The sequence below is a fragment of the Eleutherodactylus coqui genome, chromosome 11, assembly GCF_035609145.1.
Source record: "Eleutherodactylus coqui strain aEleCoq1 chromosome 11, aEleCoq1.hap1, whole genome shotgun sequence".
NCBI lineage: Eukaryota > Metazoa > Chordata > Amphibia > Anura > Eleutherodactylidae > Eleutherodactylus > Eleutherodactylus coqui.
Genome location: NC_089847.1, coordinates 91,078,843 through 91,104,215, shown reverse-complemented (window position 1 = coordinate 91,104,215; position 25,373 = coordinate 91,078,843). Strand labels below are relative to the sequence as shown.

The window sequence follows — 25,373 nt, the reverse complement described above, 5'->3', positions numbered from 1 at the left end:
AAAGAAAAGTCTGCAAAGGCTTCTGAAGGATTCAACCAGTGTCTACAAAACTAGGCCAGTGGGGCAACACACAACGGGACCTCCAATTTGGTTAGCCCACATACATACACGCACATATATACATATACACACACAGTTGCTATACTGGTGTTGGCTTTCTACTAGTATTATATACAGTTCTGCGCGAAACATCCAGCCCATGACATTAAAAACGAACTTCAGTGTAAAGAAGAACAAGGAGTCCTGGAAGTGATGATAAGACCCCCACAAAGCCCTGATCTCAACATCATCCAGTCTGTCTGGGATTACATGAAGAGACAGAGGGATTTGAGTACCTACAGCCACAGAAGTTCTGTGCTTAGTTCTCCAAGATGTCTGGAACAACCTCCCCACCGAGTTCCTTTAAAAACTGCATGCAATTCACCTAAAAGAACTGATGCTGCTTCGAGGTCAAAGGGCGGTCACACCAAATATTGAGGATTTCTCTTTTGCTCATTCACTTTGCATTTTCTTAATTGACAAAAACCCCATAACATTTCTATTTTTCAGAGCATTCTTACTTAGCAGCATCTTTCCCCTCCTGCCTCCTTTTGCACACTACGGCATTTCTCACAGATTTAATTGCAAAAAAAGACCAGTCAGGAACAATAGAGAGGATGATATAAAAGGGAACACACCATCTCCATTTGTTTTTCACTAATTAAAACCAGATATCAAAACATTTACAATTTTTCTAATCTATGTTAATTTTCTGATTTTGTTTTCTTCCATTGTCCGTACATGTCTACCGGTATGTAGGCGGCCATCTTGGATTTGGCTATCGTGAACAGCCTTTACAGATATGCTTTACAGCAGAACTCATGGGTCAATGAAGGAGCAACCTGATAATAACTAGCAAGCAAAGGCAGGGAATTCAAAATGCTAAAAGTTTACTGTATGAATTCAGAGAAACCAATAAAAATCTGGTTATGGAAAGTTGATTTTTAACCCTTTCCAATCCACTGTCTGACGCCTGAAGACATTCTGATTAAGGGCTGTACAGCTCCGATGTTAGAAGACGTCCAGGGGGCGTGGCTTCGGTATGACAGAGGGAGGAAGCAAGGAAGGAGAGCTCCGGGCCCATACGATATTAAAACCGGCTGGACACCCAGACTATCAGCAAAATCTCAGCTCAGAGAGGTATGCCAAGAGGGGGCAGAAAGAAAGGGAGCGTTCCGGCAGGCATGGGGCCCCAATGAGTCATTATCTATATAACACAGCTGCTCCTTTTCCCCACCGCACCTCAAACATGGCGCCAGTGAACCATGCGGCAACAACTACAGAGAGGGTTCTACAACCTCCCCTTCAAGGCTCTCAGCGGGGAGAAGCACATACCGCTCACCACCAAGGGGAGAGATTGGGACTTAAAGCGGGCGCAGGGAATCCCCTCCAGGAGCAGGCACACGAGCAGCTGCAGAGCGCGGCGCTCTCCCCCGCTCAAGACCGGAGTAAAACTCCTGCACAAACAGGACAAGGCAGTGCCGCTGGGTCCTTGTCAATCACAATGAAAAGCACACTGGAGGCGCTCAGGCAGAGAGACACACACAGAGCAGGACAACAGTCTCCAGATAAGCCCGCTAACGGGGAAACCCCCATACATGGCAGCCTCCTCAAAATGGTGCCTGGTGACTACATGCTCACTCTCACAGGGGGTACACCGGAAGCTACATCACCACCTCAGCAGAACAGGAGCAAACCCCCTACACTGCATAACATGGAACAGTGTGCTATAGAGGCTGATGCACAACAGGTACCAGCAACTTCACCCTCCAATCGTAGGAGTCCCCCCAACAGGCAGGACAGATGTCCCCATGAACAGCCCAAGCAGCCCCTTGCCTCACCACCTTCCCTGCTGGAGGACCGGGAAAACCCCACACCACATCCATCGTCTATTGCAACGGAAGGGGACAACATTCCATGTTTGTCATGGGGCTCCTGCCAAGAGCTACACCAACACCACACCACCACACAAGGGGACCTCCAGGGCAGGAGACATAATGGCTCTACCAGTCCCAGCAACAGCTCTCCCGGCACAAAGGAGCCCACCCTCCAAACAGGAGATAACAGGTGGGAGCGGACATCAAGTCTCCTCAGTATCCCTACTATGTGACCCACCGCCCAACGCATTCTGGAGAGACAGGGTCGCTTATGACTCGCCCAGGCATCTCCCACAGTCTGCAGAGAGCACTCCGGTCCTATCCGCCAGAACCTCCTCTTCCCAGCTGGTACAGCAGAATCTGGACACTCACCTCGCCACCACTCCTACAGGTTTAACCCATACTTTACAAGAGTTGTGGAGGATGGTCAGTGCTTTACCAACTAAGACAGATCTGGAACTCCAGATACAGCGTATTGAAGAAAAACATGCTACAGCTATTCAAGCCGTGATTAAATTGGTACAAGCTTTAACAGCACAGGTCCTGACTTTGAGGCAAGCATCTACTGACACTTCAATGGACTTACAGCACTTAGCACAGTCCCTGGACAATCAAACGTCTCAGATGAGAGATTTCGCACTACACCTGGATGATGCTGAAAATAGGGGGCGCCGTAACAACCTAAAACTCAGGTGTGCCGGAGGAAATCCCGCCAGATGCTCTCCATGATTACGTGACCTCCGTCTTCAATAAGCTCCTGAACAGACCAGAAGACAGAATGATAGAATTAGACAGAGTACACCATCTGACGGGACCTAGGAGGCGCATTGCTAACTACCCAAGGGACGTTATCTGCCGCTGCATCATACGCTGTGCTTGGGAGCAAGGCCCACATTCCGAAGAAAAGATCCTCCCTGCTCCGGCTTCTGTGGCAAAAAAGAGCTCATGTCGCCTTCATGCAAGAAACACACTTCAGAGGGGATTCCCTCCCGAAGCTTAAGGATGCTCGTTTCCCAGATGTCTACCACAGCGCTTGCCCGGTCTCCAAGACCAAAGGAGTGTCCATTCTCATCGCAGGTTCTATCCCTTGGGAGCACCTAGACACGCGGGCGGACGGAGCGGGCAGATACCTCTTTGTTAAGGTTGGGTGAGACCTCAGTTACCCTGGCTTCACTCCATCTCCCCAGCTCCGCACAGGTCTCCTTCCTTGAGGGGGCCCTGGAGGACCTGGAGGAATTCCAGGAGGGCATCCAGATACTAGGGGGTGACTTCAACATTTCTCTCAACCCATCTATAGACAATTCAAAAGGGGTCAGTAGTTTGCCCGGGTCCACACATCGTAGGTTTTGCAAGACAGGGGTCTACGCAAAAGGTAGCCACATATGCAGACGACCTACTGTTCTTCCTTTCAACTCCTCGCATTTCCCTACCAAACCTTTTAAACGAACTCAGCATATATAGCACGCTATCAAATTTCAAGATTAACTACCAAAAGTCTGCTCTTTCTCTTTTCGGTGGGCCAGTGACAACATCAAATATTTGGGGATCTACCTTACTGCAGACATCTCCAATCTCTACACAGCCAACTACCCAAGCCTATTAAAGAACATCAAAAAGGATCTGACATCTTGGAGTAAAGACCTTTTCTCCGGGTTTGGTAGATGCGCAATAATCAAGATGAATATCTTGCCCAGAATTTTGTACATTCTCCAAGCCTTGCCGATTCACATCACCAGGCTATTTTTCCGACATTTACACTCACTACTCTCAAGATTTGTCTGGGCAGACAAGCCTCCCCGTATAGCCCGTTCTGCCCTGTCGAGACCCAAGGAGAGGGGGGGCCTAGGCCTGCCAGACATAGTAGCTTATCATCAAGCCTCCCATTTACTGTGTGTAGTTGACTGGCAAAGACACACAGAGTTTAAGCAGTGGGTTTCGTTGGAGCAGACATTCTCCCCTGTACCCCTGATGGTCCTACCCTGGATACAGGGGAGAATCACTCCAAAAGCCACTCCCCACCTTACAATTGGTCCTACGCTTAAGGTCCTCACACGAGTCTTTCCAAACCAGGGGATCTCGCCCAGTCCTTCACCACTATTTCCCATTTTGGGGAATCCAGCTTTTCCGACTAGCTAGGAGGGTGGTGGGCTACACCTCTGGATTCAGAGTGGGAGATGTAGAGCAACCCATTTTAGATCAGAGGGACATTGGCTATCGGTAGATGCACTAGCAAATATCACAGAACCCACACCACTGACATACTGGCAAATCTTCCAAATCAGACACTTTCTCCTCTCTCTACCCCCTGCCCTGGGATTCTCTGGAGCAAAAACTCAATTTGAACAACTCTGTTGTGGCACGGGCCCCTCTCGACACACCCTCTCTCACCTATATAAGATTCTACTTTTGGACACTGAGATTTCACCACCATCATATGTTCTCACTTGGGAAAGGGACTTGGCAACATCATTTACACCAGAGCAACTAAATAAAATCTACACCTTCACACATTCAAGCAACATCCAGGAAACAGGTTTCAAGATCCTCTCGTGTTGGTACAGGGTGCCCTCCCGACTGCATAAAATGATACCCGCCGTTTCCCCCCTCTGTTGGAGGTGTGGCACAGTCCTTGGGACTATATTACACATATTTTGGGAATGCCCGGTGCTAACAGGTTTCTGGTCTGAGGTGTAGCGTATCTCCTCCAAATTTACGGAGTACGCACTCCCAAATTCACCTGCATTTTTTCTCCTACATCTTAGTGAGATTCCCTCATACTCCTATAAGCGCTCTGTGGTGAGACATCTGGTTGACGCAGAAAGGACATGTATTCCAAATCTGTGGCGACAATCGTCACCTCCCTCTATTCCAATATTGGTTTTGTAAGGTTCGTGAGATCATGGAGATGGAGGACCTTAAAGCTGCCATCAAACACACACAGAACAAGTTCTCCAAAACATGGTATTACTGGATTGAGTTTCAAAATTCAGAGGAGTACAAGAACCTATGTGCCTTATGAGCTTGTTGGACCCTGCACCTGATGCACAACTCTGAGCTCTAATCCCACCATTCTAAGGTCTTTCTTAGCCCATCTGTCAGGGAATGTGTTTTTTTTTGGGGGGGGGGGGGGGGTGTTTCCTGTTTTGGCTGTGTTGATCCCTATGTGTCTCCAGTTCCACCCTTGTCCCCCCCCCCTCCCATCTTCCCCCGATTTGCACCCTATCCCACCTTTCTTTGAGGTTTATGGGAGCCAGTGAACAATTTCCAAGTGATTTGGACAGTTAGATTAAACAAGTAATTTCAATTTAAGTGTTCTAATTTGGTTAATTTCCATATTGATTAAGCGAAAAATCCGCTACAGCCATGCCAGTTGATAAGAGTTAAGAAAATTGTAACAGGATCCACATGGTGTTTATGACAATGTGAAACTGTATTTATCTTTGAAAATATATAAATAAAGGAAAAAAAAAAAAGACGACGACGTCTGGCAGGGTATTCTTACTGTATATTACTGGCCCATGTTGTCAGGGGCCTCTCCAGCATGTCACATACCGCAGTACTGGCTCTAGCCAGCAGATGGCGCCATTGTATAATGGCAGAAAGAGAAAGCCCTCTAGGAAACCTTGAATCCAAAATTGGATTGCAAAGGGTTAAACAATTTGACATTAAAGTGTAAATCAATAATAAAAGATACAGATAAAATAATATGCTTTTAAAGCAAAGGAGACTTAAATTGTTGTATACTTTACACTTTCTCATTTTCGACTCCAGCACTTATATTCCATTTATCTATGCATTGTGAGCCATGAATGACTGTGTAGTAGACGGTCCATGTCTTTTATATTAGGCAGGTTTATGTGAATCTTATATAAGACAGAGTCAAATGGGAAGTCGGAAGGATAATTTAACAGACATCATTTTTTGGAAAACGTTGCAGCTTTGTGGCAGCTTTGTGATGCGCTTCTTTGAGCCAAAGCCAAAAGTGGATTCAAAAGGAATAGGGAATATAAAGGAATTACTTATAATTCTCTTTCCTGTTGGATTCACTTCTGGCTTTTGATCAAAAAAACACATCAAAATCTATAGTGGCGTTTTTTTCAGAGAACTTTATCAAATAAGAAAGTTTGCAAAATGAGCAAATATCCCAGCAGTAACATGAGAGCATTCTACCAAACCGACCCAGGATAATAGGATCCCAAGGAAATCACTTGGTTAAATGGAGGATAAATCAGTATATAGATTCACATTGGTACAGTATTTAGGTACTTAATACACAAAAATGTTGCTCATCTGAAAGTTGGACAGCAGCTGGCAGCGAGTAAAGACTGGCTGAGAGGTAACTAATTTGTGGTTGTCATGATGTCTTATGAACCATAGGGTAATATAGATAAAGCAACTGGCTTTCTTAAACTCATGTTTTCACATTAGAGAACAGGATATAATTATCCAATGACAGCCGTACTAGTGGATAATAATGTGCCATAAAGTGATGCTCTGATTATGGAAGCAGGGCCCAAATGTAAAAAAGGCACATCAGAATTTAGGGCTCAAGTACATGGTCATGTACAAACTCCAAGGTATTGGCCCCTTCTGTACCTCTAAGGGCTCAGTCATTCAATAGCTGAGAGCTGCCCCTGATTGGTCCCTGCGCTGAGCCAATCAGAGGCAGCACTCACTCACCCATTCATGAATGGGTGTGAGTGAGAGCTGCCTTTGATTGGTGAGGGCTGTGACCAATCAGAGGCAGCCCATTCAGCAGGCGGGGATTTTAAATCCCTGGCTGCTGAATACTACACAGAGCAGTTCAGGAGAACTGCCGGCCGCGGCTGAACTCCGACTGCACGGACAATGTGAGTATATATATTTTTTTATTTTTACACATTTTTGGATGCTTTTCAGGGAAGGGCTTATATTTTTAAGCCCTTCCCGAAAATTCATCCTGTGCTCGCCGGCAGCCCATTGCTTTCAATGGAGCCGGCTGTATTGCCGGCTCCATTGAATTCAATGGGCTTGACAGCGCTCCTGCGATCAGGCCCGTTTCAAAGGAAACGCGGCTAGGAGCAGATTTTTCCGGCGATTTTTCGGCCCTGGTCACACGATTTGCGGATGCGCATCCGTCATGCGATCCGCAAATCGCGGCAAAAAACGCCCGTTTGACCGAGGCCTAAGTCTCATAAAAGAGGCAAAAAGTGGTCCGTTTCCATTAAAATTAGTATAAATATCTGATGGGAAAAAAGTTGCATTCTCCAATGGATACTGTAATGGATGCTGCATGTAACACTATTTCCATACACGCAGCACATAATGGAGTATGTATAGCAATGCACAGAGTCCATATGGCCCACTGGCGGGTTGCCATAGGGTTCCATAAGGCGGTCATACAGGTTATGTGAATGAGTCTTTAGGACATAAAACATATGCTATTTTTTCTTTTCATCACGTATAGAACAATATCTGTGATGGGGGGGTTGAGTCTCTAAAAGTTGGATTCATTAAAAAGAAAAAGGAAAAAAAAGTATAAAATTACATTGCTTTGTTTATATGTGAAGGATCAAATTCCCAGCACAACGATTTCTCTGCAGTATCTCCAAAGAAACAGAAGTGCTATGCAAATCCTAGGTGCTATATAGCAAAACTCATTCTCTAAGTGTTAATACGGGTATATTTTCTGAGTGGGTTGTGTTATCTACACATAAAAGCTTTTTTTTTTTGCATACAGTAAAACTTTTTGAGTCTGACAGCCACATAATTAGCTTGCAATAGCAGTAATGTACAGAAAATGGTCTGCAATGGTGGCAAGAGAGCCAAGGTCCGGTGGCCAAAATCGCTTTGGAAGAAAAAACGGAGAATGGTCAAGCAGAAAGGAGAGTGACCAGAACTCAATAAGCTCCACAAAACGTGGGGAGGCTTATGTGACACCACTGTGTTAGGCTCGGGTCACACTTGCTATTTTTGAAAAAAAAAATCCACAACCGATGCCCCACTGAGCCTGATGAAGTTTTAGAAAAATTAAAGGAGTTTTCCTACATTTATCACCTACATTCATGGGGTAGTGGATTCCTAGGAGCTCCACCACTGCAATACAATGCATGCAACAAGAATGTTCAAGTAATGACCACTCCATTAAAGGGGTTTTCTGAGGAAGTGACCACATTTTAAAAATAGTGCTCAAATCAACACTACCTAGTGTAATAAATATGCCAGTTACCTCGCTTGCCTGTTAGACCAGCTCCTAAGTGCTCCCACCACATACTCTTATTATTACCTAACTCCCACCCCACCACCCCCACATCAGTTCTGTTCCGGCTTTCCCACAACAAGATTTTCCCAAGTAGGCAAGAACACACAGTTTACAGCGTGGCGGATGTGACCGCGCATGCTCATGATTCGTTGGAATTTGTCCACCGGCCCATGTAATTCAGCCTGGATGTCAGAGGACATGGGCAGGGTCAGAAAAGTGCTTGGGGAGGAAGAATGGACAAGACATCGTTGGATGTCCCTAAACAGCGTTTTCTACAAGTCAATAGACAAGCACCCCGATGGTGCATAGATGAAGTAATAAAGTCCTGGACTAACTCTTTAAGCCTCGTTACTAAAGTTGTGCGGGTAAGGTGGAACAGAAGATTCAGGACACATTCTAGAGACCATTGGGGGTGGTGGGAGAAGGCCAACCCTGGAAAGTGAGCTGACCCCCTTTAAAAATCAAACTATCCTTTTTCCTGATGGCTTTTCCAGGCATGGGTAGAATAGGAACTGGCCCCACAGTCTGTCTCTGCAGACTGTTAGTATTACCTTGAGGTAGTACATAAGGGGAGTTTTAGCTGGGGGAGCATCAAGTTAAAGATGACTACAGTACAGCAGAGTACTGATCCGAATTCTTCGCAGTCCCAATATAGTTCCACAGTCCGTATCAGTCCCAGCATTGCTCTCCTCTTCAGTCCAAGTATAACTGCCTTCTCCATGTTCTATAGTCCGACTCTCCTATTTATCTCAATAGCCAGATTGGATTCCCTCTCCTCAGTCCCCACCATATCCTCTCCTCTGATTCCACCCAGCATGACTAACTTGTTTTCCTCCAAACCACGGCTCCTTCCTCAGCAGCTACCGGCAGACGACGGTGCTACTAATCGTGCAGGCTGAGCACTGTTCACATGCGGCATGACGTCTGCTGCACAGTCTTGGCAGCTCCCTCCTCTCTTCTGAGCTCCAGTAAGCAGTGCTTTGCTCCCCTGTGATGTATTTAATCAAGAAATGCATCAGCACTGGAAAGGAAGAAGCAAGAAAAGATTCAAGTCTTGGCAGCTGCCTCACCTCTTCTCCGGCTCTCTCATGTCCTTGCTGTATTATACTTCATGGTATACAGCAGAACAGAGAGTAAGGGGGCTATCCTACCAAAATAAGTTATCCCCAATCCACAGGACAGGGAATAACTAGCTGATCGGTGGGGGTCCAACTGTTGGGACCCTAGTCAAGCATAACAAGTACCAAGAAGGTCCCTAAATAAATGGAATGGCGGTCGATCAAGTACGCTGCTGCACCATTCATTTTAATGGGATTGTGTGACCACTGCTCCATTCATTCGGGTATCTTCAGCACCCCTGTTCCTGTGGTCAGTCCCCCACCGGTCGGTCGGTCATTCCCTATCCTATGAATAGGGACAACTCCTTTTGAATAAGTGACGAATGTGGTCTTTGCAAAGGGATGGCAGAAAAAAAATTCAAACAGGACGGTCGCGGTTCACAAATAATAAGAGTTGGTGGTATTATAGAAAAACTTTAATAGGGCTGAACAATCTGCTGTTTATGGCGAGGAGGCTCTCAGAAAGGCAGGCTTTTGGGGAGATTTGAGTGCCTATATAATAACTGATATGAGCTACTGTGCAATGGAATCGTTGAAGGTCTTGTAAGCATTGTACAGTTGATGGGAAGGGAGGCTGAGCTGTGTAAGACATTGTTCTAATGAATGTCATTGCCATAAAACATCCAGAAAAAAAAAACATACAGAGACCATAAAGCCGTTTACTTCATAGAATGAGAAATAAATAATTGCAGCGCGGATTATTCCACGCCGCACAATTACTATACTTAAAGTCTTCATCGCATCAGGCCTTCTAAGTAATGTGTTAATTAAGCTTTTATGTGCCGCCATACCATGCTTGGCTTGTAGACCTCTAGCCTATTACTCCAAAGGCACAAGAGCACGGACAGCCCCGTTCTGCTAATAAATTCTGTCAGCGCAATTCTTAACATTTCTCCTCTAAATCTCAGCATCTATTCGGATTCAAAGCCTGCTATTTCTTCCTCTCAGCAAGGCGTCTTACTGCATTTCCACGAACTCTTTTCACGGAAAAACTATCTGAAGAAATAAGCAACATGATATGGAGAAAGGAATACCGGATTACCGTACCCAGTCAATGTTCAACACGGGCATTGGGTAATATGTAGGAAAACTTTAGTCACTTTTATGAGTTTCCATTCTTTGCTCCTCGCTTGGTCGCCATATACTGATGACTTTGGGTCTCTCGATAGCCATCAATGGAGTCCTTATATGCAAATGTGCAAAAATTAACTTTTTAACAAACACCATAACAAATTGTATCCGCATTTTGATGTCATCCAGCAGTTCTGGCAGTCTCCCGGCTTCTGCTGTCTCTTTCAGTGGGATCAGTTGGAGATGTCACTTGAGGGTGATTGAGGTTAATCGAAACATTAAAGGCAAGAGATGAAGAAAGAAGTCTCAACACGACTGTCAAATAATATCATTCGTTGAGTTTCTTCTCACATTATGGATCTCTGTGAAGGAAACAGTCTGGAAATGTGAAACAGCTTTAAGTGAAGCTCGACTTTAGATTAACATTGGCTATGAAGTCAGCCAATGTAAAAGCTTCCATCTTTGTAACACACTGTCTCTTCATTGACTTTTTTTTTTTTTTGCGGTTCTCAGCTCAAAGCAGAGAATTAAATATGTTTCTAGCGGGAAACGGTCAACAATAAGGTAAACTGCTGTTAACCAATCAGGTAAATTATTGTTGTTGACGGATCAGATTATAGCTTGATGTTTATCCTAGTGATTGCTGGAGTAGCGGTAAAGTAGAATTGTCATTGTAGGTATTTATGACATATCCCTCAGACTTTTTTGGAACGTCTAGAACTGCATAAACACTAATAGCAAAAAGAAAATCAAGCACTTAGAAGGAGCTATCGGAATCGAACGAGAGTTTCTCTGTGTGAATGCAATGTTGATATAAGTAAGTGGTTACCATATCAGAACAAAAGGATCATTTATTGCAGAAAACGGACCTCTTGAAGGGAGGTTCTAGTACCCTGTGATACCGCCTCTAGCTTGGATGTAAGATGTGATATGGGTGGGCATGGAGGCTCTAGCACCCTGTTGTACCGCGTCTAGCTTGGATGTAAGATGTGATACGGGGGGCATAAAGGCTCTAGTACTCTGTTGTAGCACCTCTAGCTTGGATACAAGATGTGATATGGGTGGGCATGGAGGCTCTAGGACCCTGTTGTACTGCCTCTAGCTTGGATATAAGATGTGATATGGGTGGGCATGAAGGCTTTAGTACTCTGTTGTACCACCTCTAGCTTGGATACAAGATGTGATATGGGTGGGCATGGAGGCTCTAGTATCCTGTTGTACCGCCTCTAGCTTGGATCAAGATGTGATACAGGCAGGCATGGAGGCTCTAGTACCCTGTTGTACCGCCTCTAGCTTGGATACAAGATGTGATATGGGTGGCATGGAGGCTCTAGTACTCTGTTGTACCGCCTGTAGCTTGGATACAAGATGTGAAACAGGCAGGCATGGAGGCTCTAATACCCTGTTGTACCGCGTCTAGCTTGGATGTAAGATGTGATACGGGGGGCATGAAGGCTCTAGTACTCTGTTGTACCACCTCTAGCTTGGATACAAGATGTGATACAGGTGGGCATGGAGGCTCTAGGACCCTGTTGTACCGCCTCTAGCTTGGATATAAGATGTGATATGGGTGGGCATGAAGGCTCTAGTACTCTGTTGTACCACCTCTAGCTTGGATACAAGATGTGATACAGGTGGGCATGGAGGTTCTAGTACCCTGTGATACCGCCTCTAGCTTGGATGTAAGATGTGATATGGGTGGGCATGGAGGCTCTAGTACCCTGTTGTACCGCCTCTAGCTTGGATACAAGATGTGATACAGTTGGGCATGGAGGCTCTAGGACCCTGTTGTACCGCCTCTAGCTTGGATATAAGATGTGATATGGGTGGGCATGGAGGCTCTAGTACTCTGTTGTACCACCTCTAGCTTGGATACAAGATGTGATATGGGTGGGCATGGGGGCTCTAGTATCCTGTTGTTGCACGTCTAGCTTGGATGTAAGATGTGATACGGGTCTGCATGGAGGCTCTAGTACCCTGTTGTACCACCTCTAGCTTGGATACAAGATGTGATATGGGTGGGCATGGAGGCTCTAGTACCCTGTTGTTTCGCGTCTAGCTTGGATACAAGATGTGATACAGGCAGGCATGGAGGCTCTAGTACTCTGTTGTACCACCTCTAGCATGGATACAAGATGTGATACGGGTGAGCATGGAGGCTCTAGTACCCTGTTGTACCGCGTCTAGCTTGGATGTAAGATGTGATACGGGGGGCATGAAGGCTCTAGTACTCTGTTGTACCACCTCTAGCTTGGAAACAAGATGTGATACAGGTGGGCATGGATGTTCTAGTACCCTGTGATACCGCCTCTAGCTTGGATGTAAGATGTGATATGGGTGGGCATGGAGGCTCTAGTACCCTGTTGTACCGCCTCTAGCTTGGATACAAGATGTGATATGGGTGGGCATGGGGGCTCTAGTACCCTGTTGTACTGCCTCTAGCTTGGATACAAGCTGTGATGCAGGTGGGCATGGAGGCTCTAGTACCCTGTTGTACCACCTCTAGCTTGGATACAAGATGTGATACAGGCAGACATGGAGGCTCTAGTACCCTTTTAATGTTCACGACACCACTGCAGACGGAGGTGATGATGGCCGAGTGTCAAAAGCAGTACATGTAATGCACACTGTGAGACCAAATGTCCTTCAGCCAAGTGCCTGGAAATGATTCGGACAGACACAGGGGCCTGTCACCATGGTGCCACCTGTCTCTGGATGATGGACAATGAAACAAATAAAGCTGCTTGTGCTTGTCGGACGACTAGATGATCCTTTCTCCTGGTGGTTTGTTGATGGAATCCTGAGCCCGGCCACCTTGTGTGTGCCCTCATGCATCCACTGATCATGATCCTAACAGTTTGGTCAGAACGGCCCGGTGGGGGACAATTTGTCGATACAACCATCTAGCTTCTCATATCCCAATCTGCCCCCTCTTAAACTCTTAACTGGGTGAAATCTCTATTATTGCATCGTAGAGGTGTCTAGTGGTCAATAAGCTCTACACAAGCTTAAAAAGAGGTTCATTACACACAAGGAGCCTCTGAGAGCCTTTTATAGGCCAAGGGTGGAACCACTTTTAGGACCTCAGGTGACAAGACCGTTCATCTAATCACCACAACTCTCATCACTTGTATATCTGCCTGAGATGGAACTGCATGCTGAATTCTCTAGCAAAATAACTCCTCCTAGGTGCTGCATTTTTTGACAAAAAGTGTAAAGCATGGATGGCTTGCATTGAAAAAGATCTCATTCAATACAAAAGCACATCTGGCTGCTGCACTAGTTCAGCCAGGATTAACTTTTTGAACGTAAAGAAAGGTGAACTTTAAATAGTGGCATCTACATACAGCAGCCCAAGCTCTCCATACTTATCACTCTAATGTTAGGTACATTTCATTTTAAAGAGGTATTCCAGTCACCATTATTACATCAAAAGTTACCAAGATGGTGAGCGTGCTGCAAATCATGTCCTATGAGGAACGGTTAGAGGATCTGGGAATGTTTAGCTTGCAAAAAAGAAGGCTAAGAGGAGACTTAATAGCTGTCTACAAATATCTGAAGGGCTGTCACAGTGCAGAGGGATCAGCCCTATTCTCATTAGCACAAGGAAAGACTAGAATCAATGGGATGAAACTGAAAGGGAGGAACACAGATTAGATATTAGACAGTGAGGGTGTTCAATGAGTGGAACAGGTTGCCACAGGAGGTGGTGAGTTCTCCTTCAATGGAAGTCTTCAAACAAATATCTGTCTGGGATGATTTAGTGATCCTGCACTGAGCAGGGAGTTGGAACCAATGACCCTGGAGGTCCCTTCCAACTCTACCATTCTATGATTCACCAAGAGTGTAAATATTCCTAACTTTCTTCTAAAACATAAAATTATACTTAAACGTTTGGCTAGATACATTTTGTTTTCTGCTGAATGTCACTCCCATCATGCTTTAGGATGGAGCACGCATATTAAGCATTCTCTTTACCCTAGCATATGCTTTCTTGTGTGTTGATAGGCCCTACTTGCTGGTATATGCACTAGGTATGAGCTGCCAAGTGCAGACAAGGAGTGACAACCAGTTGGAGCACATTTCTTGCTCAGAAAAGTGGTTGTCACTTCAAAACATTGTACTGAAAAACTAAGGTGAAAAACTTTACTACGCTACTTACAATGAAAAAGAATATGTATCAGAATGAAGGGAAAGAGCCTTTATGGAATGAAGCTCCTCCAGCATATATGAAAAGAGTGTCTCTAAAAGAAAGGGAGAGGGGAATCCACCATCAAAGTGCAGTACCTTCTAGCTTGTCACATTGGTAGAGGTACTCCATTCCAGAATTTCCCATTCTCTGTGCACTTTTTGTGCTTAATCATTATCTACATTATAAATTAACCCCTTAGTGATGAGCTTTTTTTCATTTTTCCATTTTTGCTTTTTCCTCCCCCCTTTTAAAAAATGGTACCTCCTTTATTTATCCATCGACCTAGCAGTATGAGGGCTCGTTTTTTACGGGACGTGTTGTAGTTTTCAATGGTACTATTTAAAGTACTATATAATGTACTGAAAAACATAAAAAATTGTAAGTGGAGTAAAATGAAGAAAAACAAAAAACGCCATTCCGCCATGTTTCGGGTGCGTCTTGTGTCTATGGCACAGAAAGTGCAACAAAAATGGCATGATAACTTTATTCTATGTGTCAGTACAATTACTGCGATACAAAATTTGTATAGTTTTTTTTTTTATGCTGTACTACTTTTATTTTTTTTCAAAGATATTTAATTTTTAAAAATTATTTTCTGCTGCCATCTTCTGCGCACAATAACTTTTATTTTTCCCTCGACATAGTTAACTCATTTTTTGCGGGATGTCCTGTAGTTTCCATTGACCAAAAAAGTGCATTTCTGGCATCCTTTATTTTTTGGATGACCTTCACCGTGCAGGGTAAATAATGCGTTACTTAGATAGATCGGATTTTTAGGCCTCATGTCCACGGGGAAAATCAGATCCGCTGCGGATTTGTAACGCGGATTTGGGCTGCGGATGCAGTGCGGATGCACTTTAATTGTCTTTTATTTTTCATGCAGGAGATCAATTGAGCTCTATGTGCTCTATGAGCTCCCGCACGAGTGATCACTAAAATAGAGCATGTCCATTTTTTTTCATGCTGCAGAAATTTTTTAATTCACTTTTAAATACCATCCGCGAGTATTTATCTACCCGCGGGTGGTCAATGCATTCCTATGAGGCGCGGATCCGCTGCGGGAAAAACGCTGCGGATTTTAATTCTTATTTTCCCCGTGGACATGAGGCCTTACAGATGCAGCGATTCAAAATATGTATTTTTGTTTTATTATTTAGGTTTTTTTTAAAAAATAAATATTATTTTCAGTTTGTTTTGTTTTTTTAAACCTTCATTACATTTTTATCTTATTTTTAACAGTTTATTGATCTCATCTTTCCTTTTTTTTTAGTCACCACAGGGGCAACAACTTGCTCCTGCAGTATAATGTAATGTCATAGCATTACATCATACTATGATTGGGCATGTCAGTTTATCAAGCCACCCCACAGGGATACATAGTAACATAGTTTGTAAGGCTGAATGAAGACAATGTCCATCTAGTCCAGCCTGTCTAGCCTCCTGTTTTGTTGATCCTGAGGAAGGCAAAAAACCCCAAGAGCAGAAGCCAATCCTTCCCGACTCACTAATGGCAATCAGACTGTTCCCTGGATCAACCCTAATAGTTCCTACCTGCCTGTATACCCGGATTAACAAATAATCTTAGGATGGATGGATAGGCATTGTACCATGACAGCAGAATTGACAGCAGCATTTAAAAGGTTAATAGCTCCGATGAGCCGCGCGGCTTATCGGAGCTGTTGCCACTGGGTTTCGACAGCCGTTGCCCGCGATGCATAAATAGAGATTGCCGCGCGATCTTAACCCGCGAGAGAGCTTTCTTCATGTATAGACTGTCGATACAGGCCATCAAAAGGCGTATCGGCAGTCACTTAGGGGTTAATATACAACAATCAGTCGTAACATTTATATATCCTGCCTAAAATTATGCAGGTCCAACAACAATGCATGGACTCCACAAGACCCTTAAAGATGTCCTGTGGTATCTGACAACAAGACATTAGCAGCAGATCCTTTAAGGCCTATAAACTGTGAGGTGTGACCTGCATGGATCGGAGCGGTTTTTCCCACACATCCCACAGATGCTCTAGAGGACTAAGATCTGGGGAATTTGGAGGCCACATCATCACCTTCAACTCTTTGTCATGTTCTTCACACCTTTCTTGAACAATCAGTGCATTATCCTACTGATATGGGCCACTGCTACATGAGAACATCGCTGCTGTGGAGGAGTATATAAGTTTGCAACAAGGTTTAGATAGCTGGTAAATATCCAAGGAACATCCATATGAATGCCAGGGCCCTAGGTATCACAGCAGAACATTGTCCAGAGCATCACTCTGCCTTCACTGGTTTGCTTTCTTCCAACTGTGCAACTAGTGCCATCTCTTCCTCAGATAAGTGAAATACATGCACCCAGCAATCTACATAATGTCAAAGTAGACATCATTCACCATTCCAGACCACCCTCTACCGATGCCCCATGGTCCAGTTCTGAAACTCATATATCCATTGCAGGCACGGCATATGAGTGATCAGCCTGGGCACTCGAACCGGCCTGTAGCTAAACAGTCCCATATAATGCAAGCTGTATGTATACTGACACCTTTCTATCATACCCAGTGTTAATTTATGTGGGTCCAGACCACACCCATGACCCAGTCTTTGGTTCACCAGTTGTCCTTCCCTTGACCACTCTTGGTAGGTGCTAACCATCAGATACCAAATACACCCCACAAGACCTGCCATTTGGGAGATGCTTTGACCTTAGTCTAGTCATCACAATTTGGTCCTTGTCAAAGTCGCTGAGAACCTTCTACTTGCTTCCACTACATCAACTGCAAGTACTGACTGTTCACTTGCTACCTCATAAATCCCACTTCTTGACAGGTGCCATTATAATTACATAATCAATGTTATTCACTTCACCTGTCAGAGTTTCTAATGTCATGGCTGATCGATGTAATATAATGTTGGCTTTATAATCACTGCAATCTTTTCCACTTAGATGAATATTTTTGCACTGATGACATTGCTATATCTAAGGAAATGATTTTAGAACATGTTTAGAAACCATTCCAACAGATATCTGACACTTTGGTTAATTGAAGATCCTTGTTTGTACCACATCAAGCATGCAAATATGCAATTATTGCAAATTTGCTCAGAAACTTTGCAGCCATGACTGCATTCTGTGGAGTCTGTCTAATTGCCCACCTCAGTATAAAGTCCTGCAAGCTGCTACTTGGTTATAGCTGCTCGTTATTAGAAGTAGCTGCTCTGCCTAAACTAATAATATGGGTAAGATTAAAAAACTGGTAAAGCATCTCCATTCATTATGCATATGGACCCCATGGGGGAATGTCACCCTCTATAAGCCCCACCAGAGAGCCTCTAATGAAGAACGGTGGGTTATTCTCTCTGCAATGTATGCACAGCTTCCCCAGGCGATAAGACAATTCCTGCCACAAGTGTAACATACTGTAACTGAAGACAAAAGAGATCCCCATTAGCTCAGACTTGCAGCACTTGCATTATATTCAGCGTATTGTGCAAACAGCATTTAAAGCGTCAGGTTCTGCTCGAGAAAAAAAAAAAGGTTAATTGTATCAAATTAAATAATTCACGTCGAAAAAGGATCAAAATACAATTCAACAGAATAACGCTATAAAGCTAATGCCTGGGACATTTAATCTCGCCCTGGATCAGAGGAGAGTCAGAAGTTAATTAACAGCAATAATAGGTTCCGTACAATACACAAGATAACAAGTATACACTGTTCTTAACAATCAGATCACAAGATTCTCCCAGCAGAGAACACAAAGCCGCTATATAATCTGAAATCAATATTACTGTCATGTGAAATGTATATCAGTTATTCAAACTTCATATCAGCTGATATCGGGATGCTGTAAAAAAAACAAAAAAAAAACGCTGGGAGTCATGACTGACCCCGGAAGTTTACAAAGTCAGCACTGCTACTTTCTGATAGGCGCTGCTGCTCGGCTCATAGGCTCAATGCATAGCAAATGCAACAGTATGGGCAGCTTGTGGATGTAGTCGCTGCTGCTCTTAATATACATTTTAAATGGCTGATTTGACACATATCTTCAGAAAAGGATTCATCATTTAACCCCTTCAGTGGCAGGTTTATTATTATGATGTCATGCCTCACAGGGCAGGTTTTTTTAAAACGAGTCAACAATGCAATAAAGGAAGATTTCAGATGACAGCTCAGTGCTCTGCACATTTCAGCACTAGAGCTGTCCACGGAAATCTTCCGGGGTTTAACTGCATGGTCAGTGCAGCAAGCCGCGAAGATTTTCAGGGCGTGCCACTAAAGGAGTTAATATGGCTCCGGTGTGATTCATTCTCTATACACAAAGGATGCATTGTAATGCATGGGGGAAATGTAGAATATGGAAAAAAGGAAGGTGGAACAACCTGATGAAAGAATGTAGGACTATATCCTCTAAAAAAATGTAAAAGAAAGGGGAGGTCCTTATATGTAGGACAGTTCTTTGTAACATCCCCAGCCAACCCTTAGGGTGCATGCATATACAGTATGCACCAAGGAAGGTTTAAAAAGTGCGTACAGGGCGCAAACTGTGGACATATACGAGGACACCAATAGTATTATTGCTTAAGGACAGCTTCCAATGATTCTACATGCATTTTTGTGGGCGTAAAATATCTGCGCATGTGTAATTTTTGCATGTGTAATATGCAGTGAATAGAACTGATCGAGTTCAACAGGTTTGTTCACATATTGTAGTTTTCATGCAATGTTTAATCGCTTGGAAAAAACCACATGGCACGGCCTATTATGGTGCGTATTATGCCCCGCGGTACGCCATTGAAGAGATTGGGCTGACTCAAATACTGAGTGAATATGCGGGAAAGCTGCGTTTTTGCACAGCAAACACATGGGCCCTTCTGAATATTTTTTTTGCTCGTGCAAATATGCACCGTATTCATGTACACAAAAACCCGCAGTAGCTGGTGAAATACGCCGGCGCAAGCGATTTACGGTCATGTAAATACGTAACATATTTATGCGCTTACACCCATGTGCTTTATTACATCATCATATCTACCAGGAGGTATATTTGTGAATCCTGTAGACACAGTGAGCAGCGTAGGGCAGAGGGCGGTCACACCAAATACTGATTAGATTCAGATTTCTCTTTTGTTCATTCACTTTGTATTTTATTAATTGACAAAAAAAATCTATTAACACGTGTTTTTGAAAACATTCTTACTTTGCAGCATTTTTGCACACCTGCCTATAACTTTTACACAGTAATGTATATAGCTATACATAAAAAAAAACCAACATTTATATGGCCTCATGCACACGGGCGGATTTTTGCTGCAGAATCCATAGCGGGCATCCCCAGCAATAACCCTCCATAGCATGCTATGGGAAAATGATTCTTCATGCACACGAGTGGAAACCAATTGAGGTTTCCGCTCACAGCTTCCATTGCCGTCTATGGAAGCCAGCCAACCCGCAGCCCGTCGGTAATTGACATTGCAGATTCCGCGGGAAAAGCAGGAGTTTTGAAAAAAAAATCTGTACTGCGCAGTACAGAGAAAAAGAAGAAACTACAGGTATGCGCAGATGGCGGTTGGGCATGATCGGATTCCACTGCGGGCTCCTGCATTCACAATCCGACCCGCCCGTGTGCATGCGGCCTTAATGTAGTTACTGCAGGTAATCCGCCGCACAACCGTCCTAAGGGATCCCTCACACAAGCACATTTTAGCTGCATATTTTTTACACACGTAATACTCAGTGCCAAAACCCCATTGATATACATTGGGCTGTTCAGACCTGCGATTTTTCCTGCGTGTGTGAAGAAAACCAATTTGTCCTATTTTGCTGCATATAACGCGCCCATTATATGCTATGAGTGTTTATATGACGCGCGCTACATGCATACTTGCTGTGTATTACGCACAGCATAAGTGTGAACGAACCCCAATACTGGCAAGCCGTTAAACAAGAGACGGACAGATCTGAGCTGCAGTCTACATATCTGGGATGACTTATTGGGCACATTAGGTACAACGGGGATTATTATCAGAAGCATTGACTGCATTATACAGATAGCAGCTCGGTATTTTCCCTGTGATACATATGATAAGACGTTATCTCATGGTTTCAATCACGGTATGTTTATGGGCTAAATGATCCACAAAGCAGGATAGTCATAAATAGCAATGACAGGTTCTAGAAGGAAAGAGACATGTTCCATTTCTGATAGGTTGAATTCCACATTCTTCAGCTCTAAACCCCCAGCATTAAAACCCTGACAGCTCTTATCGCGCTTGTGCCAATCCATCTAGTATATGTATCACAGCCTAGAGAAGACATATTACTAGCCTGCTATTGCAACACAAACAGCTTCGGAATTGAAGGGCAGTAAACTCATTTACACCTAAATGTACCAGAAGACTCAAGGCTACGGCACAGCGGTGAATGCAGCGGTTATTATACACACGGGGAGTTTCTGCCGGGGCAGGTTTATCTGACACACATAGGAATACAATGACAAAACCGAGTAACAGGGCTGCGAGAATAATATTAGCTGATCACAAGGCACACCGGGTTACTGGGAATGAAAGCAATGACAAAAGTTTGCAGTATACAGACCATAATTATAGTATTGAGAACATTGTATGCACCAATCGGACACCTCAGTCTCTGGGGGATATAGATTTATATGCATTTACCAAAATAATGTACTTTTCGGTTTTGTTCTATTCCAGTACAATATGTGCATATCACAATCACAATCACTAGCCTGTTCTGTTCTTCTCAGGCAATGACTATTTACGGCTTATTGCCATGAAGCATGTGCTCAGATCCAGCATTTAAGAGCTAATGAAGCGTTCCCAGTCGTCTTATCACTTTTTAATGAGTTTGTGGACATTGATGTCATTTTCATGGAACAGAGAAGGTTAATGACAGTTCTGATACTTAGTTAAAAGATAGAATACATCATGCACCCATATCTGTATGGGTTTGCTGCATTTCATTCCCATATCCCTCTCATTGACTTATTTAGGACAGATCAGTAAACTTAAGGATAGCTAAAGGGCCAGAGAAATCCCTTTTAAAGTGCAAATGGTAAGTGATTCCGAAAAACCAATACAAGACCAGTATATTCCTGTGACTCAAAGCTTGTAGCCTTTGGTAAACTTTAGATATCTGCAGTTTCCTCTGAAAAGTAGCAAATCTGGCTACTTTGACTACTTAACCTGCAACCAAGTAACTTAATTCACATTGTTTGCTACTGACAAGAAATAGACATTTCAAGCAATATACAAGTGATTTACAAGTAATTAACAAATTACAACATCGCTCACATGGACATTTAAGATATTTCAGAACCTCCCCCTCCCATTTTTCCCCAGGAACTTACCCAAAAGAGGAGGTTGAAGACGAACATGAGATATTTCATGCACTGCAGGCAGTTCTGTGCCATCCTGCACCTCTTCAGCTCTAGGAGGAAAATGAAGGAGAGATCCAGGTAAAACACTACGTACTTGTTGCCCTTAGGGGATGTGTACTTCGATTTTGTGGCTTTTGGACCAGGGTTAGTATGAAACCCAAAAAATGAGCCACCTGCAGATGCCCCAAATTGCCCCCCGTAGAGGCTGCTATAGCGTCGGAAGGCACCACCCTTGGGAAGAGAGTAGTCTTTGCTGTCCAGGGATGGACTGCGATGGTAAGTAGATTCATCCGTACTCGACCGTCTCATGGCGCAGGTGGGTGCACAAGTTTTAGGGGGCAGGGTAGGGGAGGGATACAACTGGCAGGTAGAAGGGTTTACCCCTAAAACTTAAATGGCAGTATCAATCCATCCAATGGTAAATGTGTCCCATTCTCACAATTAGGAAGGTGAAGAGAGCAGAAGCACTTTTTAAGACAAGAGTTAGGATTCAGAGTGCCACTCTACCCACCAGTCTTCAGCAAAAGCGGCCATGCCAGCAGCTGCCCCAAACACAGAAAATCCCTAAACCAGTGACTTAGGAGCATCCCCTCTGGCCTCCACCTCATGTCTGAATGCAGAGCAGCTGTGCTGTTGGGTGCCTGACGGGTGCAGGTGGCATGTCCCCCGTGCCCTGCTGCAGCAGGCAGGACTAATCTGCTCTTCTCTTGCACAGTCCTGTCTGATCCTCTCGCCTGCGCACACACTGAGTGAGCTTCATTCACACCGCTCTCATCTCTCCGTGATAATGCTTCACTCTCTCCTTATATCTCCCCCTCCCTTTTGACATTTTCCTGTCTCTCTCTCCGTTTTGCATGCACAGAAGCAATTTCTTTGTGGTCCACTCAGAAGAGGGAGAGAGGAGGAGAGAGAGAAGGAAAGAGATTTCTCCTACAGGCTTATTTATGCATGCTCAGCACTCTCACTCTCTCAAGGATGCTTCCCCCTTCTCAACCAATCACAAATTTATCTCAGTCCATCATCACAGTTTCCAGCAAGGGGCAAAAGAAAATTGCCAAAGCTTTGCAGCTGACCCCACCAACGCCATTGTCGCCTTCCCTAGCAATTAACTGGTTAACAAATCAATAAGAAACACTGAGCAGATAGAACTTGGACCATCCTTACTCGCTGCTTGTTTAATATAGTCATCTAGCAAGATTTATCTACGGCCATAACCTTACATTTCTGGATGAAGATGGAGATTCGGGGGAATGAGACTCTGCTGAAATTAACAGCTCTAATTATCACTGCTGGCATCATTATTACACGGTGCTATAATAGAGAGAGGGGGTTATATACAAGAGGGATGTAGCCAAGAATACTGCAATCACACTACACATCAGAATACATTGTGTCCATCGATAAGAAGCACATATGATCTAAGTAATGCTATGAAGAACACTGTGCTGTCACCTTACAGATTAATTCCCTGTGTATGGGGAAAGCATCGCTGTGCCCGGCCTCGTAAGAGTACATAGTGAAAATGTTGTTTGCACAGTTACATAATATGGTTGAAAACAGACAATTTTCCATCAATTAGTAGCATTTTAGAACCAGATAGACTTAATTTGAGCAACTTTTGCTGTAGGATCTTTTCAGTGACAGTTCTGTCCCATAGGAATGCATTGAGTTGCCCAGTATGTTCAAATCAATGCGCCTGTAAAGCATCAGTCGCCACAACTTGCAGCCGACATTAACCAAATCCATAGTGTGACAGTCACTCTGCAAATTAAAGGGGTTGTCCCGCGAAAGCAAGTGGGGTTATACACTTCTGTATGGCCATATTAATGCACTTTGTAATATACATCGTGCATTAAATATGAGCCATACAGAAGTTATTCACTTACCTGCTCCGTTGCTAGCGTCCTCGTTTCCATGGTGCCGTCTAATTTCAGCGTCTAATCGCCCGATTAGACGCGCTTGCGCAGTCCGGTCTTCTCCCTGGTGAATGGGGCCGCTCGTGCCGGAGAGCTGGTCCTCGTAGCTCCGCCCCATCACGTGTGCCGATTCCAGCCAATCAGGAGGCTGGAATCGGCAATGGACCGCACAGAGCCCACGGTGCACCATGGGAGAAGACCCGCGGTGCATCGTGGGTGAAGATCCCGGCGGCCATCTTGCTAAGGTAAGGAAGAAGTCGCCACAGCGCGGGGATTCGGGTAAGTACTAAACGTTTTTTTTTTTAACACATGCATTGGGTTTGTCTCGCGCCGAATGGGGGGCCTATTGAGAAAAAAAAAAAAAAAAACCTTTTGGCGCGGGACAACCCCTTTAATCGGAGGAAAGCAACTATCACACACGAGGCGCCTGCTCCGTCCTATGGGCACATTTTGCTATACAGTAGATTAGAACTTGAATTAACCCTTTAACACATCAGGTTTTCAAATTTTGACTATAAAAGTTACTTATTATCTAAAAAAGTTCATTTCGCCAATAAAATATTCTCTCATTTGGAGGATAATTATTAATGATACTTTTTAGATCTTTGGTAGCATTAGTACATTAGGATGAATCCAGTGTGAAAACATCATTGTTTACACATACAATTGACGCTGACAAGTATTTACAAAGAGTTCCCAGCCATGTATGTATGCCTTGTTACATTGTAACAATTAGAGGCTTCTGCAAATATGTTACACTTTAGATTTTCCACTTTTTCATACATATAAATCAGAAACAGATTCTAAACCTGCTCTAAATACTCCATATACAATAAGTGACAAACTGCTGTACCCCCAAGTATGGATCAAGGGAAAGGTGACTTCAGGGTTCACTTATATGTATCCACATAGTAACGATCATGAACTAGATCTCTAGGAAGGCATTTCATCCAGGTTTATTTATTTTATTGGTGTATATAGCACCTATTCCGCAACAATGTACATCACTTGATATAGAGGTCTACACCACTGGGGCTCATAATCTAAGTTGACCAATTAGTATGTTTTTGGAGTGTGGAAGGAAGCTAGAGTAACCAGAGGCATCGCACACAAATATGAGGAGAACATGCAAACTCCATGGAAATGTCTTCCTTAGTCGGATTTGAAGCCGGACCCCCATACTGCAGCAACTGTGCGGCCCCCGTTGGATGATATATTAGGGTAGGACAGTGAGCATACAAGGAACAGCATGGCAGGCAAAACACCACACCTTCCCCATCCCACCCCTCGAGACTATACTGTCCAACCCAGGAGTCTGCATATAGCAGCTTCTCTATGAGAAATGGGACATACACTGAAAGCAGAGCTAGTAACAGCAACCAGGTTCAAATATGATGTGGCCCGATAGTCCATCCAAGCCACATACCACCATTGCATTACAAGTACGTGATACATTCAGTTATCTTAACCCCACTAGTTTCCTCATTTTAGAAATTAATATAGAGTTAATGTATATGGT

The 25,373-nt window shown here is 44.0% G+C and overlaps 1 protein-coding gene across 9 annotated transcripts in view; it reads right to left on the bottom strand.

Moving 5' to 3' along the window:
- The window catches only part of TSPAN4 (tetraspanin 4), a 529,911-nt gene that overhangs the window by 189,205 nt on the left and 315,333 nt on the right, over positions 1 to 25,373 (bottom strand). For 8 of the 9 annotated variants that reach the window (XM_066583029.1, XM_066583028.1, XM_066583035.1 and 5 more), the window contains one exon: positions 21,909 to 21,988. In XM_066583029.1, coding sequence (XP_066439126.1) covers positions 21,909 to 21,971 — 63 coding nt within the window. In that variant the 5' untranslated portion in view covers positions 21,972 to 21,988. Of the gene's footprint in view, positions 1 to 21,908; positions 22,811 to 25,373 lie in introns of those variants that run through there. The other variant, XM_066583027.1, reaches the window with a different exon arrangement.